The 17,985-nt window shown below is 40.3% G+C and overlaps 1 protein-coding gene across 2 annotated transcripts in view; it reads right to left on the bottom strand.

The window, feature by feature from the left end:
* The window catches only part of MFHAS1 (multifunctional ROCO family signaling regulator 1), a 728,976-nt gene extending 712,854 nt beyond the window's left edge, over nucleotides 1-16,122 (bottom strand). For both annotated transcript variants that reach the window (XM_044060938.1, XM_044060939.1), the window contains exon 1: nucleotides 13,122-16,122. In XM_044060938.1, coding sequence (XP_043916873.1) covers nucleotides 13,122-15,993 — 2,872 coding nt within the window. In that variant the 5' untranslated portion in view covers nucleotides 15,994-16,122. The remainder of the gene's footprint in view (nucleotides 1-13,121) is intronic.
* Nucleotides 16,123-17,985: the final 1,863 nt, after the last annotated feature.

Here is a 17,985-nt window from a genome sequence, read left to right as displayed (position 1 = left end):
ATTAGGTTTTAAACACATCGGATAATGCTATGCACTTACAAAGGAAAGATGGGGAAGTTTTATGGCATTCCACTTACACTTTTTGGGAGGAATGCTTTAAAGCCTTAGTAAAACCTTTGTAATTTTGAGGCACTATAAAGGCCCTTAAGTTGCAAAACTTCCTTACAGTCACTTTGTTAGCTCACATATTTTTGTAAGTTGATAAATGTACAAATGCACAGTCTTGCCTTTAGATATCCACATCAGTTGGGTGGCAAGAATTCAGCAATACAAACAAAAACACTTAGTCCGGTAGAAAGAGGTAAATGATCATTTTGAGTACCCCAGAATTACTTAACAATATGGAGGCATGCGAAAATGTTAATAATAAAAATAAAATAAATAAAATAAAGTCAATACAATATTATTCATAACACTCCAAACTGTTTAATAATAAAAGAATACTCCAAAATAATATTAACACCGATGATGATGATAATAATAATAATAATAATAATAATAATAATAATAATAATAATAATAATAATAATAATTCACCTATGGTGGTAGCCAGAAGGTCCTCTGTCATTAGGTAGAGGTTGCAGTATTCCTTTCTACTTCTAGGTTTAAGAATTTTGGGCAAAACTAAATAAATTTGTAAGCATTAATGAATTTCACTTAGAAAGTTGTTCAGAGGACCATAGATGCTGTGATGGTGTGCATGTTCCGAGTATTAAAAAAAATAAAATAAAAAAAAAGTGAGAATTCACTTTGGGTGTTGGCTGTGGTAGTTTACATGGTGTTACTATGCAGTGTCGTCATGCAGGCTATATGATTTAGCTTGTTGTGTAGTAAATGGCTGTGGTAGTTTACATGGTGCTACTATGCAGTGTCGTCATGCAGGCTATATGATTTAGCTTGTTGTGTAGTAAATGGCTGTGGTAGTTTACATGGTGTTACTATGCAGTGTCGTCATGCAGGCTATATGATTTAGCTTTGTGTAGTAAATGGCTGTGGTAGTTTACATGGTGTTACTATGCAGTGTCGTCATGCAGGCTATATGATTTAGCTTGTTGTGTAGTAAATGGCTGTGGTAGTTTACATGGTGTTACTATGCAGTGTCGTCATGCAGGTTATATGATTTAGCTTGTTGTGTAGTAAATGGCTGTGGTAGTTTACATGGTGTTACTATGCAGTGTCGTCATGCAGGTTATATGATTTAGCTTGTTGTGTAGTAAATGGCTGTGGTAGTTTACATGGTGTTACTATGCAGTGTCGTCATGCAGGCTATATGATTTAGCTTGTTGTGTAGTAAATGGCTGTGGTAGTTTACATGGTGTTACTATGCAGTGTCGTCATGCAGGTTATATGATTTAGCTTGTTGTGTACTAAATTGCTACTCAGTGACAGCGTGTTAAGATAGATTGTCAGCATCTTTGAATCATTTTGCATTATTCTGCAGATATCTATTTTGAGATATTCAGGAAGATGGGTCAGGGATATATACACTCTGATGACCTTCCCTCATCTTTTTATTAGCAACCAGATGTATAAATGTTAGCACGAAACAAAGTGTTTAAAACAAATGCCATTTCGGGTGTATGGTAGCAGATATGTAGTCAAGCAAACCCAAATGCTGCATCTGATATCTAATATCCTGTATTAGACACTTTTGGTAAAATAGTTGAGAGGGACTTGATAGAAATGGAAGAAAGTAAAAGGCACAACATCAGCAAAAGGAACTTAACACCTAAACAATTTGCTGCATTACAAGATTTGAGAGAAGATATGAACATATCAATTAGGCCAGCAGACAAAGGGGGCCCTATCATTGTTATGGATAGGGAACAGTATAATAAAAGTATGCTTGAGATGTTGGGAGACACAAATTACTTTGAACTTATAGATACAACCAAATTAGCAGATTTTATTTCTAGAGTCCATTTGACCCTAGAAGAAATGCATGTTAAAGAGCTTATAGACTCAAAAAGGTATGACTTCTTGTATGTTGAATATCCTCTAGTTCCCATTATACAAGGGTTACCGAAGATCCATAAGGACCCTGTTATACCCCCAATGAGACCAATTGTGTCAGACCATGGATGGGTGACAGAAAACAAATCGATATACATAGAGAAAGTACTGAGACCGATTGTTAACTCTAATAAATATGTTTTAAGAGATTCTAAACACTTCCTTCTAGATTTTTATGAAGTGGCCACAAATTAAGAGATTCTAAACACTTCCTTCTAGATTTTTATGAAGTGGCCACAAAGTTAGAGAATAATAACCAAATTATTATGGTAACTATGGATGTAATATCATTATTTACTAGAATTCCTAATAATATAGGTATTGCATATATTAAATTGTGCTTAGACAGACATTCTAATCTATCTTTGAATGAGAAGGAAGTTATATGTATATTGCTCAATCTGGTCTTAGAAAATAATGTTTTCTTTTTTGAGAACAACTTGTTTTCCCAGAAGGATGGCGTAGCTATGGGCACTTCTTGTGCCAATAGCTACGCCAACCTGGTTATGGCAATTTGGGAGGAAGAGAATCTTTTCATGTTGGACATGTTTGTCCAACATGTCCGTTTTTATAGAAGATTCGTAGATGATTTGTTTCTTCTATGGGAGGGATCTGCGGATGAACTGAAAGAGTTTTTTACTGAAGTTAATTCGTTAGTTCCTTTTTTGAAATTTACCATAGCTAGTTCCTATGATAATCTAGCATTTTTGGATGTATCGGTACAGCGACTTAGTAATGGTGAGTTTAATACTGGAGTTTTTAGAAAGGCCTGTTATAGGAATACATTACTTAATAGAACTAGCATGCACCCGAAACATGTGTTTACCAATATAATCAGAGGACAGGCAGTTAGAGTTTCGAGGTTGAATCCCATGCAAAAGTATTATGTACAGGAGTTGGATAGTTTGAATGATAGACTATTAAAACGAGATTATTAGATGAGTGTTTAGTTGAACTTGATAGTGACAGGCGATACAAAGCTTGCCCATATTTTTCAGAAAAAGGCAGTGAGTTATATAGGAAGTCTCAGAAACCAGATAGTAGAGGCTTAGATAACTATCAGAGAATTTCGTTATATTATACAGAAGATATAAAACTTATCAGAGATGTTTTAAGCAAGCACTGGGACATTTTGACTATTAATCCTACCATTAAGGAGTTGGTAGGTGAACGTCCCAGGTATACCTTTAAAAACAAGAAGAATTTGCATTGGCTTTTGTGTTTCAACAACAATATGACACGAGAAACCAGTTTTAATGGAACCACTAGTTGTGGAAGATGTAATTTTTGTAGGTACGTGAATCACACTAATATGTCTGTACATCCTATAACTTCGATGGTTTATACCTTCAAAGTGAATGGTACATGTGATACAGAGCATTTAGTTTATCTAGCTACCTGCATGGAATGCAATGCATTCTATGTAGGTAAAACAGATAGGAAACTAAAGAATAGAATTAGGGAGCATTTGTATCCGATTAAAATCAAGAATAGAATTAGGGAGCATTTGTATCAGATTAAAATCAAGTCACAGGTAAATGCTCTATCTAAGCATGCTCTGGAAGAAGGATCTCAACATGTATTTAACTTTATGATTATACATATAAATATACCTAGTTTGAGGGGAGGAGACGTTAGGAATCGGACAGAGGAATTAGAAGTAGACTGGATTATTAAACTACAGGCGCATAATTTTCCAGGGCTAAATGATAAAGTCCCATTAAAACCGAGGTTGAAGCAAAGAAGATTTAAATATTAAATATTAAATAGTTAGTTACAAATATATATGAGCACATACATTGTATTATTTATACATTTATCTAGTTTATAATTTTAGGTAGGTTTTTATCATTATCATTATATATCTATGTTTAGTAATTTTTATATATATGTATATGGAAGTTGATATATTAGGTTTTTGATATATATTATTAATATGTTTTTTATGAAATATATGTCTCAATTTTTAAAATGCTGGTTAGTATATAAGAAGTGTGTATATATATCCACATCTTTTTTATGTGATGATAAGTTTGCCTCTTTAAGAGACCTCATTTGTTTTATAAATTAATTTTAAATTGAATAATTGGTGAGACTTATGGGTATATATACCTTGGATTCCATGCAGAGTTTTATGGTTTGAAAAAGCTGACAAGCGAAAGCGCTCACCTGCCTTGTGTGTTTTTTGTGCAATAAACTGTGGTCGACAGTTTGGTTTGTCTTCTTTCGGACAGCATTACTACATGTATTTGGATTTGTGTTGCTTTTTTGGTCTGAAGAGACGAGGATTATACCATATGAACTTTGCTGGTTGAATCACGGAGCACTGAGTACCTTGCTTCTTGGGACATTTTATTATTGGAACTGCATAGGTAGTACTTGCACTTCAACTTTATAACATTTTATTTGTATGACATTTTTGGAGTTGTGCAAGTACTTTTGCATTTTTGTGGTGCTCTATTTTATTCTATTATTATATATATGTATATGTTTATATGTATTATACATCTGCAATATATATGTATAGATATAGGTATGAATATGGTATTGGTGTGTACAGTATAAAGGTGTGCCTAATATGTGTAGATATATGTACTGATATTTCTGCATATGTATTTATATATGTATGCATATATTATATAGCTTTGTGTTTATAAGTATGTATGTGTGTATGCACATGTATATATGTGTATATGCATGCATACTTAATTTCGGTAAGCTAACTCACCTAGCCATTACTGGAATCAATTGCAATGTAAATGTGGGCATCAATGCATGGCATCCGGAAGACAAACTGTGCGGCCAAAGCATGCTTCATCTCTCAGCCCCCCCCCCGAATAAACTTTTGCATGCCACATCCTCTTTTAGGGGTACACAGGACCAAGAATTAGCAGGGCTGATGAACTCTGCATGCAAAGTGACCCCTGTGGGGCATTAATTTATAAGGCGTTTAGCTGCTAAAGGGTCTGGGTGTACAAAGCCACACCACCGGATTAGGGCCTCACATTGCATGAAGGAGGATCTAGGATGGCTGCGTTTCTTATTAAATTACAATGGGACAGCAATTTGGCAGGAGACAACCAACTACCGCTTCAGTGTTTACAGATGCAGCAAGGGAAACTGGCTTTGGGGGTTATTTTCAAGATCAGTGGTTCAGTGAGGCATGGTTGACGTAGGTTTAAACATTTCAATTGCAGAGATGGAATTTTTCCCAGTAGTGGTTGCACTGGAAATATGGGGTGTGCAAATGAAAGAGCGGGTTGGCTTTGCTCGGACAACAATAGCATAGTACAAATAGTCAACAATCAGCTGGGGGGGTAAGGGGATGGTAGGCAGGATGATGTTCTAAGTGCTTAACATTAAATGTCACAGTGAAGGCATAACACATTCCAGGCATTGATAACTCATTAGCAGACTCCCTTTCTCATTTGCAGCGGACCCGGTTCCAGTTGCTGGCTCCAAATGCGAAACCTTCTCCGGTTCGAGTGCCAGACCATTTATCGGCTTTAAGGGCAGACGAGAATGGTGGCTAATGTGGAATGCCCTCAGTGGAAGGACAAGGGCAAGGTACAATAAATGCAGACAGCAATTTTTGCAGACCAGCTTATCCAGAGGCTGGAAACAAGTTTGGCCAATTCCACCCTACCAAATCAGGACTTACATTTTGGTAACGAAAGAAAGAGGATGGACTTTTGCAAGGGCAAGAAGCACATTGTCAGCTCTGAATTGGTTTCATCAGGCCTTGGGTCTGAAGGATTTAGCTAACACATTTCAGGTACGGACAATGTTTAAGGGCTGGGGGAAACAAACACCCAAGAGGGCTGATAAGAGGTACCCCATAGGTCCAGCGGTGTTATGTAAACTGTGGCTTGCAGTTTCAAACGTTTGTTTTTCTTATGAGGTAGCATTATTTACGGCTGCCTTTCTGCTGACTTGTTGTGGGGCATTTAGATGATCTGAAATTATTCAACCAAACAAGAAGAAAGGTCAACGGACAGTTTTACCAGTGGCACATGTACATTTGCTGGGGGAGGACACTTGGGTTTATGTGGCTAAATCCAAAACTGATCAAAAAGGCAAAGGTCAGTGGGTAAGAGTGGTTACCCCAAAGGGTTTGGAACAAGACTTGACTAAAGTGCTACTAGAGTACCGCAACTATAGGGGTAGGTCAGATGGTCCATTCTTTTGTCATCAGCAAGGTGAACCTCTGACACAGTATCAGGTGAGAACAGTTTTAAAGGAGGCAATCAAGTTGAGTGGCCTAGACTCAGATAAATATACATTACATTCCTTTCACATAGGTGCAGCCTCATTTGCACATGCAGTGGGAGCATCACAAGCTGACATTATGAAGATGGGCAGGTGGAAGTCCAATGCTTATAAAGGCTATGTAAGGTATAAATAGCTTTAACTCTTGTCCTTTATATTTCAGCTCTCGCATCTTTGGATCAGAAATACATCTGGATAGTGGGTCATTCTTTCATTCAGAGACTCCATCGCTGTGTTCCGGGCAGGCAGGGCTTCTCCTTCCAAGGAGGAAAGCAAGCTTCTTGCAAAGCAATTTGGTTTGAGGTTATGAGGAATGCGGTGGCGCCATCTCAGGGCAGTACCACAGCAAGCTGCAAGAAGCGATAAATCTCCTACTGCCATTTTATTGCACTTAGGCAGTAATGATATTTGTCAACATCCAATAAAAGATCTAATTGGTTTGATGGTACAAGAGGTATATTGCATGCATGAATGCTGGCCACAAGTTATTATATGCTGGTCAGAATTGGTACAAAAAAGAAATGGAGGGGGGCTAGGTCCATTAAAGCTGTGGAGAGAATGAGGAGGAGAATTAATAGTTCTATGGATAAGGTGTTAAGGATCATTAAATGAATTATGAACACTATGTTAAATGTTTTATGTAAAACAACATCTAAAAGATCATTCTGTTGGCATCAATGGCAAGGCAAGATATTGGTTCATTAAACTTTATTAAAAGCAGGTAGAGCTATACCAATCTCAGACAAATGTTGCAAGGAAGCTGAAACAGCAGGCTCAAAAGGAACCTAAGTCAATTTTTCCAGAATGAAATTAAGATCCCAGGGAGGAGGAACAGGCTTCCTGGGAGGTCTAATATTAAGGATGAATTTAAGAAATTGCTTAGCCTCAAATCTAGGAGCTAATGGGGAGTTAAAGGCAGACAAGCAGAAAGAGCTGATAAGTGGGCCTTAATAGAAGAATAGACCAAACCAGCATTGAGCAACTCACGCAAATAAGAGAGAACCAAAGGAACATCTACAGAAAGTGGGTCCAGGTCATGAGAAGACACCAAATAGAAAACATCTTCCATTTAGATAAGTAGGACTTCCTAGTAGTATGTTCCCTGGCCTCCTGCAGGAACTGCAGCATGTCCTCAGAAAAAATGTATCTATGAGGAATCAAAACCCTATCACCCACAGTGTCAGTTGAAGCACGGACAGGTGGGAATGAATGAGAGACCCCTCATCTTGTGTGAGATTACCCTAGGAGATAACTTGTGATGATTGCCCCTAGCTAGATGCAGAAGTAGAGGGAAGAAGTGCTGTCATGTTCAAAAGGGAGTCACCAACAAGACTTTGGTTGCATCCTGTTGAATCTTGAACAGGACTCTCAGAAGGAGAGGAAGGGGAGGGAATGCATACAGAAACATCCCCTTCCAAGAAAAGGAGAGGGTATCCACCTTCCATACCAGAGGACCTGGGACTCAGGCACAAACAGAGTAAGTTGTCTATTCAGAGGGGAGGCAAAGAGATCTACTTGAGGAGTACCTCACTGGTGAACAATGTCCAGAAACACATCCCTGTGAAGCATCCATTTGTGGGATAAAGTGAAGGACATGCTCAGGATTGTTGGCCACAACATTCCGATCCGAAGGAGTGTAAACTGCCTGAAGAGTCACCCGATATTGCATAGCCAGATCCCATACTAGAAATGCCAGCCGGCAAAGATGGTAAGATCTCATACCCACCTGTTTGTTGATATACCACATGACTGTGGTATTGTCTGTGAATACCTTGAGAGGCCCTGGAGAGAACAGAGGATGAAAGGCTTGAAGAGCCAGCATAAGAGCTCTCATCTCTTTGATGTTGATATGCTCCTTCTGCTGATGAGACCACACCTTCTGAACCCTCAGGGAGCCATCTGAAGCATCTGTGAACAGATCCTGAGAGGGAAGAGGAGGTTGAAAAGGGAGGCCTGGATTCAGAGACAATTGTTGAATCCACCACAGATGTTCTTACTTGAGACACGAGAAAACAGGAACAAGAAAGTCTACAGGATGCACATGCTGAAGCCACACTGACTTCAGAAACCACTGGAACTTCCACATGTGGAGTTTGGCCAGAGGAAGCATCAGAATGGTGGAAGCCATGAACTCCAGAGCTCTCAGAAACTCCCTGGCTATAATGGAGGCCAGGGGAAGAAGAGTTTGAAAGAAAGAAATGAGAGTCAATGCCTTTGGAGGAGGCAGGGATGCCAGCATTGGCACCGTTTGAAACCTGCAACCCAGAAAGACATGATCCCAAGAAGGAGTGAGGGAAGATATTTTAAGGTTTACTGTGAAGCCCAGGCTCTGAAGAAGACAAATGAGAACATGAAGATTTTGCAAAAGGACCTCCGGAGAAGATGCTTGAATCAGCAGGTCATCCAAATAAGGAAAGATGTGGATCCCTTGAAATCTGCAAATGGCAATCACATGAGCGAGGCATTTGGTGAACACCTTTGGGGCAGTAGAAAGGCCAAAGGGGAAAGCACAGAACTGAAAATGCCAGGAAGCAACAGAGAAACAAAAATCTCCTGAAAAAAGGATGGATCGGTATATGGAGATAAGCATCCTTGAGGTCCAGAGACACTAGAAAGGCCAGAGGGAGCAAGAGAGGTAAAAGGGACTGAAGGGACAACATCCGAAAGGAAGGCACCTTTAGAAAAGTGTTTAGATGGAAGAGGTCTAGAATAGATCTCCAAGTACCTTCTTTTCTGGGCACTAGAAACATTTATGAATAAATCCTTTCCCCCTTTGGGACACGGGCACCTCTTGAATAGTACCCTGAGACAAGAGGTCTCAAAGAACCTATGGGGAAAAACAGAAGTTGTTCCCAAGGAGGCTGAGGAATGCCCATAAATGGAAGGTGGGAAATCTTGACCATAAAGTACTTTTGCTGAATGACTGACAGAACCCAAGAATCTTGGGTGATTCAGAGCCAAACTGGAAGAGAAAGCTGAAGAGAAAGAGGAACATGGCTGGGAACGGGTGGATAGTCAGACAGCACCTGGCTTGTCAGGAAAGGAAGGCTTAAGAATCCCTGCAGTCTGAGTGGCCTTAGCAGGAGGAGACCGTTTACTACCCTTTTTACCTTTAGAAGGAGGGCGAGACTGCCTACTAACAAAGGCTGGCTTAGAAGGGTAGTTTCACTGAAATTTAGGCACAGGAGAAACAAATACATGCTTAAGCTCCTTGTAAAGCATCCCCTTTGTCTTGAAGAGACTTAAGTAAACCAGCAGCTGCTTCACCAAACAAAAAAGAGTATTATCCAGAGGACCATCCATCAACTTAGCCTTAATATCATCGGGCAAAGGTTGAAGCCGAAGCCATGAATATCTCCTCAGAACCGAACCAGAAGTAGCAGCCCTAAAATAGACATCTGCTGCATCATAACTACATTTGACAGAATGACTAATTACCTGAGAGGAAGTCCCAAGCAAGGAAAGTGCAAAGGATTTGTTCTCAAGAGTCTGGAAGATCAGAAAGAATCAGACAAGCCTGAGAAAGAAGAGCCAAGACATACCTAGAGATATGGGTCTGATAATTAATAGCCCTAAAAGCTAGGGTAGCCGAAGTATAAACCTTCTTACCCAGCCTATCCATGGTTCTACTGTCCTTGTCAGAAGCCAGTAACTTGGATGAAGAAAGCAAATGAGATGGATTATTAGAGGCTACAGACACCACAGAGGGGTCAGCAGAAGGACATTTAAACAAAAAGGAACAATCCTCAGCCACCCTATAAAACCTATCAGACTTCTTCGGAGCAGGGGGCAGAGAATCTGGCGCATTAGAGGCAGTGGAAAAAAACATTCAATAAAGCAGGCAAGACAGGAGGAATGGCCACAGATTAAGGAGATTCCATCTGCAGTAACTCATAGTACCTATTATGGATATCCGAAACCTCGGCACAATCCCACTTAAAAAACTTCCATCATCCTAGAGATCATGTCCCCAAAGGAAATTTCCTCAGAAGGATTACCAAGAGTATGAGAATCCTCCTCCTCAGACCCGTAGTCTAAAAGAGAAGGAATCTGGGCAGAATGAGCAAGGGAGTCATCATCAGAAACCACCTCAGAAGAATGTAGTTCTCTGGGCCTTTTAGCGGAAGAGGACCAAGTAGGAGCAGAAACTGAAACCCCTTGAGGAGACCTCAATGACAGTAAAGCATTAAATAACCCCTGAGTAAAGGCCTGCCACTCACTTTTGTGGATCCCTAGGAACAAAAGAAACATAATTTGTTTTCTGTTTCTCTTTTAAGGGAACATCCATCCTAGAAACCTGAGAAGGCCCAGACTCAGGACAATATTCCACAACTGCAGTAGGAACCTCTTCCCTAAAGAGAAACTGCAGAACCTCTCTAGACCATTCAAAAACAGTCAACCATGGTTCCCTCTGAACACCTGAAACGGACGCCTGCAAAGCCTCGTCAATGGAGGTAACAGACCAATGGTTTAAACAGCGTTCGGACTGGCGGCAAAAAAGTTCGGAGGATAGTACACCTGAACTTTACCTTTATGCCCTACCCCATGCAAGGAGTGTACAGGTGATGTTCAGCATACCTCAAAGCAATGGTAGACTTTGGAAACTGGCCGGATGGTGGGCTTCACAGCAGGGAATCCCATTTGTAAGGAATACTGCAGCGGTGAATGTACGGACATCTTATAGATACCAGCACCATCCTGAATAAGTCTGCAAGTGGTGTCATTCATCACCTCAACATGTCATTTAGGTATTTGCTGGTTAGATAATGCACTCTTCATGTCTTGCCCCCAAAAGAACGACAGATAATGCAATATCCTAACCAACCAAACTTGAATCTGACTGAACTATTGTTGTATGTGTTCAGACCCTATATATACAACCTAAATCAAGTCATGCAATTCACTTTTAAGGGGCCATATTTTGCCTAAATCATATAGCACAGCTGTCAAACCATAATACTCTTGACTAACATCAAAGGCTGAAACAGTACTAATTTCATAAACTCTAATCGCACCCTGACTTAGGAATGGGGTCCATTCCTGTTGTGGTATTAGAAATCCAAAAGACTTGGAGATAGTAAACTGGGAGAAGCAATATATCATGGTATTAGAAACCCAAAACACTTGAAGAAATCAAACCAACACGTACATATATACTTAAGTGAGCACTGTGAGAAATTCCTAACAAGTTTCACAAAGCTGTTGCACAAAACTTTGCAGTCATGCAATATTTAACTTTTCATAACAATCACAGTGAATATTGAATTGTAAAGGTCATGGGTAACAGTAGTAGAAACAAGAAGCACGTGCATCTTACTGATCCGAAATCACTAGCTATACCCCCTCACTACACCCCCTCAACTGCTGGGAGGCTGGCAATATACATAAAGAAATAATGAAAGTTCTGACACAATACGTAAACTGCAAAACGGTGTAAATTAGGTTATGGGACTTTGGACATCCTCCTAATAAACCACCTATATATGGCCATGCTACTATAATCTGTGGCACACCCCAACTCAAAAGACTGCAAGACTGACAAATTCTAAATGGTGTGGAATGATGCTCCACCCTCAAGCATGACTACGCACAGCAGAATATTTCCTTTCCTTTACTGAACATAAACAATACAGAGGAACACATACTCAGCAGGCATCTACTTGTCATTCTCAGCATATCTGCTTCTGCAAGCACTGCTGTGCCAAGTATAGTGGGGAAGCAATGCCAGCTTGCCACAAGCTGTTCTGAGAGATTTCACACTGTACCATGAATAAAGACATTAACAGTAGCAGACAATGCAAGTTCATATGTACAAGGCACACTGACGGGACAGTTCCCAGAAAATACATCTGCAATGTGCAAATCAGTACACCAGCAACATTTAGCACATACAAATGACATAAGAAACTTTCCGGTCTTTTATAACTGTTTCTGACCTAACTTTTTACTAAATAAGCATCCAGAGAAACACAGTTTTGAAAAACAGATATTTTAGCTTTGCAGTCTGTCTATGTGCCAAAAACAAAGACCACAGCATAACTTCATGGATTATGAGAATACAGACTAAAAGAGCACACCCTCTCTATCTTTGTTTTTTTTAAGACAGTATGACTAGTCCTTTACAAATAAATTCTCCACTGCGTACAGTAAACTCTTCAATACTCACTACCACAACTCCTGTATACATGTTACAAGCATTTACCACTGGTTTCCACTCGACGAGTGAAATTTCAAAAAGGCACCCCTACTCTTTCTTCAGGCAGTGGCTGACAGGGCGAAAGGTAAATATCAGAAACTGTAGAGGAAAAAAGGCATGCTATGGATCTATTTACATGTGTACGTGTGTGTGTGTGGGGGGGTGCTACCAACATTCCATATGGCCTTGAACTGTTATGCAAGGGGTTAAGAGCCAAGATACTCTTGCAAACCACTGCAAACTAATAAACCAAGGAATAGCAAAAAACATGTGCTGTTCTAGTATGGTTAGCCCAGGCAAATTATATATTTTCAACATAAGATGATGCACTTAAAAAAAAAATATGGTGTGTCTGTGCTATTTGGCTAATTCATCTCTCCAACTTACTGAAAGCAGATGCAGTAGGACTCAATATGAATAATTTAATGATGTACTGATGTGTGGAAGTTACAAAACTACTACTAAGTTTAAGTTGTGAAGTGTGGGCAAACTATAAACTGCCTCAACAAAACCAATGAAAATATGACATGTAGAACAACAATAAGCAAGCACCTGTGACTACAAACATACTACAGAACACATACGCACAGCCATCAATAACTATGCATGCTACAATCAATATAAAAGTTGAAAAACACCTTACCTGGAAAAGTGTGTGGGCTACATGAACCTCTCTTAAGGCACTTTGAACAAAGAATATGCACAGTAAAGTACAGGCCTGGCCATTCCTGCAGTAAGACATTTAGTTCCTCCATTAAAGGTGTTATGGCTTGCCATGCAGTCCATATATTTGGCAAAGAGGCATGACTGGCAATAGACAAGGTGTCCACCTGTAAATTAGTTTGGGCAGGCCTGTAACTGACTACAACAGGCACCTTCCCACGGTAAGCAAAAATCTGGTATTTACCATCTGACCGATGAACCACGTGGCTATTTATCTGTACGCTGTACCTTGCAAACAAGCCCGGGGGAAACAAAAAAGGAAAACAGTACTGGATCTGTAATTGTTCAACAACTAAGGATGACTGTCCAGCAAGATTTGCCCCATTAATCCAAGCTTCTGCATGAGGCACTTCATTCTTTACATAGCATGGAAATTTGTACCAGATTGTGGCCCCATTCAAAGGTTTGGCTTTGGGTCTATTGATGCAGTAACACAAGCCCATTTTTTCCAACAAATCCAGAATTAGCTGCAGGTCCTGCTGGGATCGTATGTGTGGCTTTAACAGTAATCTAATCACATGAGCAGGGAACAAGCCATGCAGTAGAAAGCCTTCTACATAATGGTGGAGCTGTGTGGCCCTCAACTCATCCATGCAGGTGTCATTCAAAAGTTTCTGCAAAAGAACAGTGGCATCTCTATGGAAAAAAACATTCAGAATATCAATCAGTTTTGTCAAGTTATGAAAGACATATTCTTTAAGAGTGAGGCTATCCTCAAAGTAAAGCAACTTGCCACTTTCATGCAGGTAAGAAAGGGCACTCTGTAGGCGGTCCTCTGTAAGCCCTGCCTGCAGCCCCAGTCTTGCAGAGTCCCACCAGGTAAGCCAGAGCTCCTGACGTTTTAAATGTAGCTCTTCCAACATCTGCCAAGACTTGGGCAAAACTCTGTGTAAATTAGGGAAAATCTCCCAGTGCTCAGCAACAGACATAAGCTTCTCCTTTAATCGTCGAATGTTTGAAAAATCCTGACAGCTCACACACAAGACAGGAGAAAGTATCTGGAGGCGGTTGTTCAAGAGGAACTGAAGATGGGCTTTCTTCCTTCTCAAGTTTTTGTTTGTGACACCATAAAATGCTGCAAGTGGACTAGAAGATCGAATGTCATAGTCCTGCCCCAAGGCATCATCAACATTTTGTGCTAAACTTTGCAAGAATTCAGAATACTTCTTCTCTTGCAATGCTATTTGGTGGTGAATGTCTAGGCATTTTTCTTCCAGTTCTTGTTCATCACACAGATCTGTGTGAGTCCCCACTATACAAACCACTGCACGAGGTACCTTGGCACTAATGAGGTGCAAGAAACACCCCACGTAGGAATAAAAGAGTTTGGAAATATAGACTTTTAAATTAACCACTAAAACATATAAAGCACCAGGTGAAAGAAAAAATGATTTTATCATATCATAGTTGTGATCCCCTGCTAAATCATAAACAATGAATGTCAGTCCCTTCGCTGCATCAGCTACCCAATTAGTGACTTCAATACCTTTGTTGCTGACCACTATGGGGATCTCCTGTACACTGTCAGTAAGGCAATGCCTCAGTGCTGTTTTGCCAGCATCTTTTAAACCCATCAGCACCAGTTTTAACCTTGGCTTCACTGCAGGTTGGGAGTGAGCCAGTTCCTTCTGATACGCAGCAATGTAAGGTATGCCCTTCATGCACACTTCATATGGAGGCTGTATCAGAGGATTATCCTTGATTTTCCAGATATTAACCCGAGAAAGTTTTCCAAAATTGTCAGGCAGAATTGCTATTTGGTTACCTTGCAGCACTAACTCCTCCAGATTAACCAGTTCCACAATGGCATCTGGTAAATATCGTATCCTATTATTATCCACCCAAAATGTGACAAGTTTGCTGAGTTTACAGATAGTTTCAGGGACAGCTGTCAATCTATTTCGACTCAGATATAGCTCTTCTAATTCTAACAGCTGCAGGAGTACATCAGGAAACTCTTCAAATAAGTTAGATGACAGGTTAATCATTTTAAGCTTTTGCAAATTACCAAAGTGCCTGGGTAATCCACTTAGCCCGTTATTGTCCAACATCAAGCTCTCCAGATTTGTCAGTTCACAAAAGGTAGCCGGCAGGCAAGAAATTTTACTACTGCTAAGCCACAGTACCTTCAATGACTGCAGGAATTTAATCTCCAGAGGCAAAGCAAGCATTTTATTCCCAGATAAATCCAGTTCCTCGAGATTCACCATTTTAAGCATTTGCACGGGAAAGGATGCCAGCTTATTGTGGTCCACATCCAGTGTCCTCAGCCTAGAGAGCCTGCATAAGGACTCAGGCAGCTGACAGATGTCATTGAAGCTAACGTCCAGTTCTTCCAGCTGGCTAAGGGCCCCAATCTCAGGAGGCAAACACTTTAACTTGTTATGGCTAACACACAGCTTTTTGAGGGTGCTGCTTACGCGATCGATGCCCTGATCAGCCAAACCTGTCAGAAGATTGTGACTAAGATCGAGCTCAACAAGCCCCTTCAGTTCACAAACAGGCGCTGGCAGGCAAGTAAGCCGGTTCCTCCTTAGAATCAGAACACGGAGACTGGGTAGCAGAGAGCCCTGCAGCACATTAGCCGGCACTTCCCGCAGGGCGTTGTTGCCTAAATTCAGCACCTCCACATCGGCGATGTTGTCCGGCAGCACAAGCTTCTCTATCCCTTTCCCCTGTGGGTCCGCGTTGCTAAGGGTGAGCTGGCGCAGGTTGCTGCGGAGCTTGCGGGAACGCAAAGCCGCGTCCCGCCACAGTCGGGCGGTCTTCAGCTCGTTCACCTTCTCAGTCATGGCTGGGGACCCGCCCGTCCACCTCAGCCGCGAGACAGCAGCAGCAGGGACGACAGGTCCCGCAAGATTCCTTCAACATAACCAGCTCCGAGTGGACGCATGGGGTGCTCCACTACACATCTCCCCATGTTCGTGACGGGGATGACTTTGGACTGTGAGTAGCAGAACGGGATTGGTTGCCGTGACTAGATGTGATAACTTCTCGGATTGGCTAGGAAGCCCGTGATTTTTTTCCCTTTGGGGATTTCCATTGACTATAAGCGTGTATCACAGGCAAAATGTTTTTACAGCAGTAAACATATTCGTATGGTTATTATTATTATTATTATTAATGAATAGTGGGAGTTGCTGCTACATAGAAAACGTCTGAATGCAACTTTAAGTCTATTGTGGGGATAACAGATGCAGGCTATGTGTTTTATAAAGGTGAAAACCTTTAACGAGTCAACCTGATCTTCTGTTTAGTAGGCGGTGACGGTTTCTTGTAAATGTTATGACTGAAAAAATAACAGGCATTTGGAATTTGCTAGTGAGAAAAGTAGTTGTCGGAAATGCTACAGCGAAGATCATTCACTATCTTGGTTTGTAAAACAGCAAAATTGTGTTTGTTTCTACGTAGGAGACATACCTCAGCCTCTTAGCCCAATAAATCTGGACAAAGCCTGACGTAATGGGGTGAACAAAGACTCAAAAATAGGGACAGATTTTAAATATTTCTCTTATAAACTCAATAAGTAGCCAGAATAACAAGGTATGTGTTCAAATATGTTTTCTAAAGGATAAGAAGTCTGAAATTCAAATGTATGTCATTATTTAGTGATTTTATTGCGCAGATCATCCCAGTGACTTGCCAGAAACCCTCAACACACCGACATTTTCAGATAATGTGCGAAAAGCTGGACAACTGAGAGGTATGGCAGGGGAATTAAATTACATATTAAATAATCGTGTTTTATATATATATATATATATATATATATAGGGGGTCATACAACGAATATAATCGGATTGTATATATATATATATATATATATATATATATATATATATATATGCGTATGTCTGTTTCGGAGATCAGTTATTAGGGCTATATCACAAGTATTTGCGCCAGTGTTCTTTCTATCCCCCGTGTATTAGCTATTTATTAGATAGCTAAGTGGGATGGTACAGGGAACTTTGTCAATTTCACCCACTAATTATGCCAAAGGCAAGCCATCCACATTATTATAATTATGACCTATTAGTCGTCCAGTTCGATTCTCAGCTAGAGCGTCTTCTGCGTGGAGACATGCGTGAATGGGCGTACCTTCGTTGAAGGTTGTGCGTCAGGGCTGGTAACTCGGCACGTAAAAATCAGCTACCAATCATTAGCGGACCGGAGTTCCGCTGTGGCGACCCCTAACCGGGAAAAGACGAACAGCACAAGTCACATAATATTATAATACGATACCACATATCTTATACAAAGCATAAAAATAATGGAACACAGAAGCATTTTAATATCTTTTACTGGACCGGTATAGGTTTTGCAATTGCTCAGACATTCGCAGGAGTCCTTCCTCAGGTGTTGCTAAGTTAATGATGTTAGATACAGTGTTCAAACACTTGCAAACAATATGACCTTGGCAAAAGAGCACAGCTCCTTAGGTAGTAGAGAGTAAACAAAAATTATACCTCTCAACTCACTAGAAACACTGAAATAACCTCGCATGATCTGTGTTTGATCCTCCTAAACTTCAAATAAATGAGGGTCTAGAAGAAAATAGAATCTGGGGAGAATATTAAAGTAATTGTAGCAGCTGATTAATGTTTGCACATAAATTATACCAACCAGGCTAATGGCACTTCTGACCTAGTGTTTTAGACTCCCAAAACTTTTAAAGAAAGGAGACTCCATAAGCAATCACAATCAGAAGAGAATATTAAAGTAACAGAAGCAGCTATTTGACTTAAGTAAGGGCCTCAGCTTGTTGATAATTTTTGAGCTAAAGG

The sequence above is a fragment of the Protopterus annectens genome, chromosome 2.part0 (assembly GCF_019279795.1).
Source record: "Protopterus annectens isolate FY-2018-M chromosome 2.part0, PAN1.0, whole genome shotgun sequence".
NCBI lineage: Eukaryota > Metazoa > Chordata > Ceratodontiformes > Protopteridae > Protopterus > Protopterus annectens.
The sequence above is the reverse complement of the archived record's forward strand: the minus strand, read 5'-3'. Positions and strand labels throughout refer to the sequence as shown.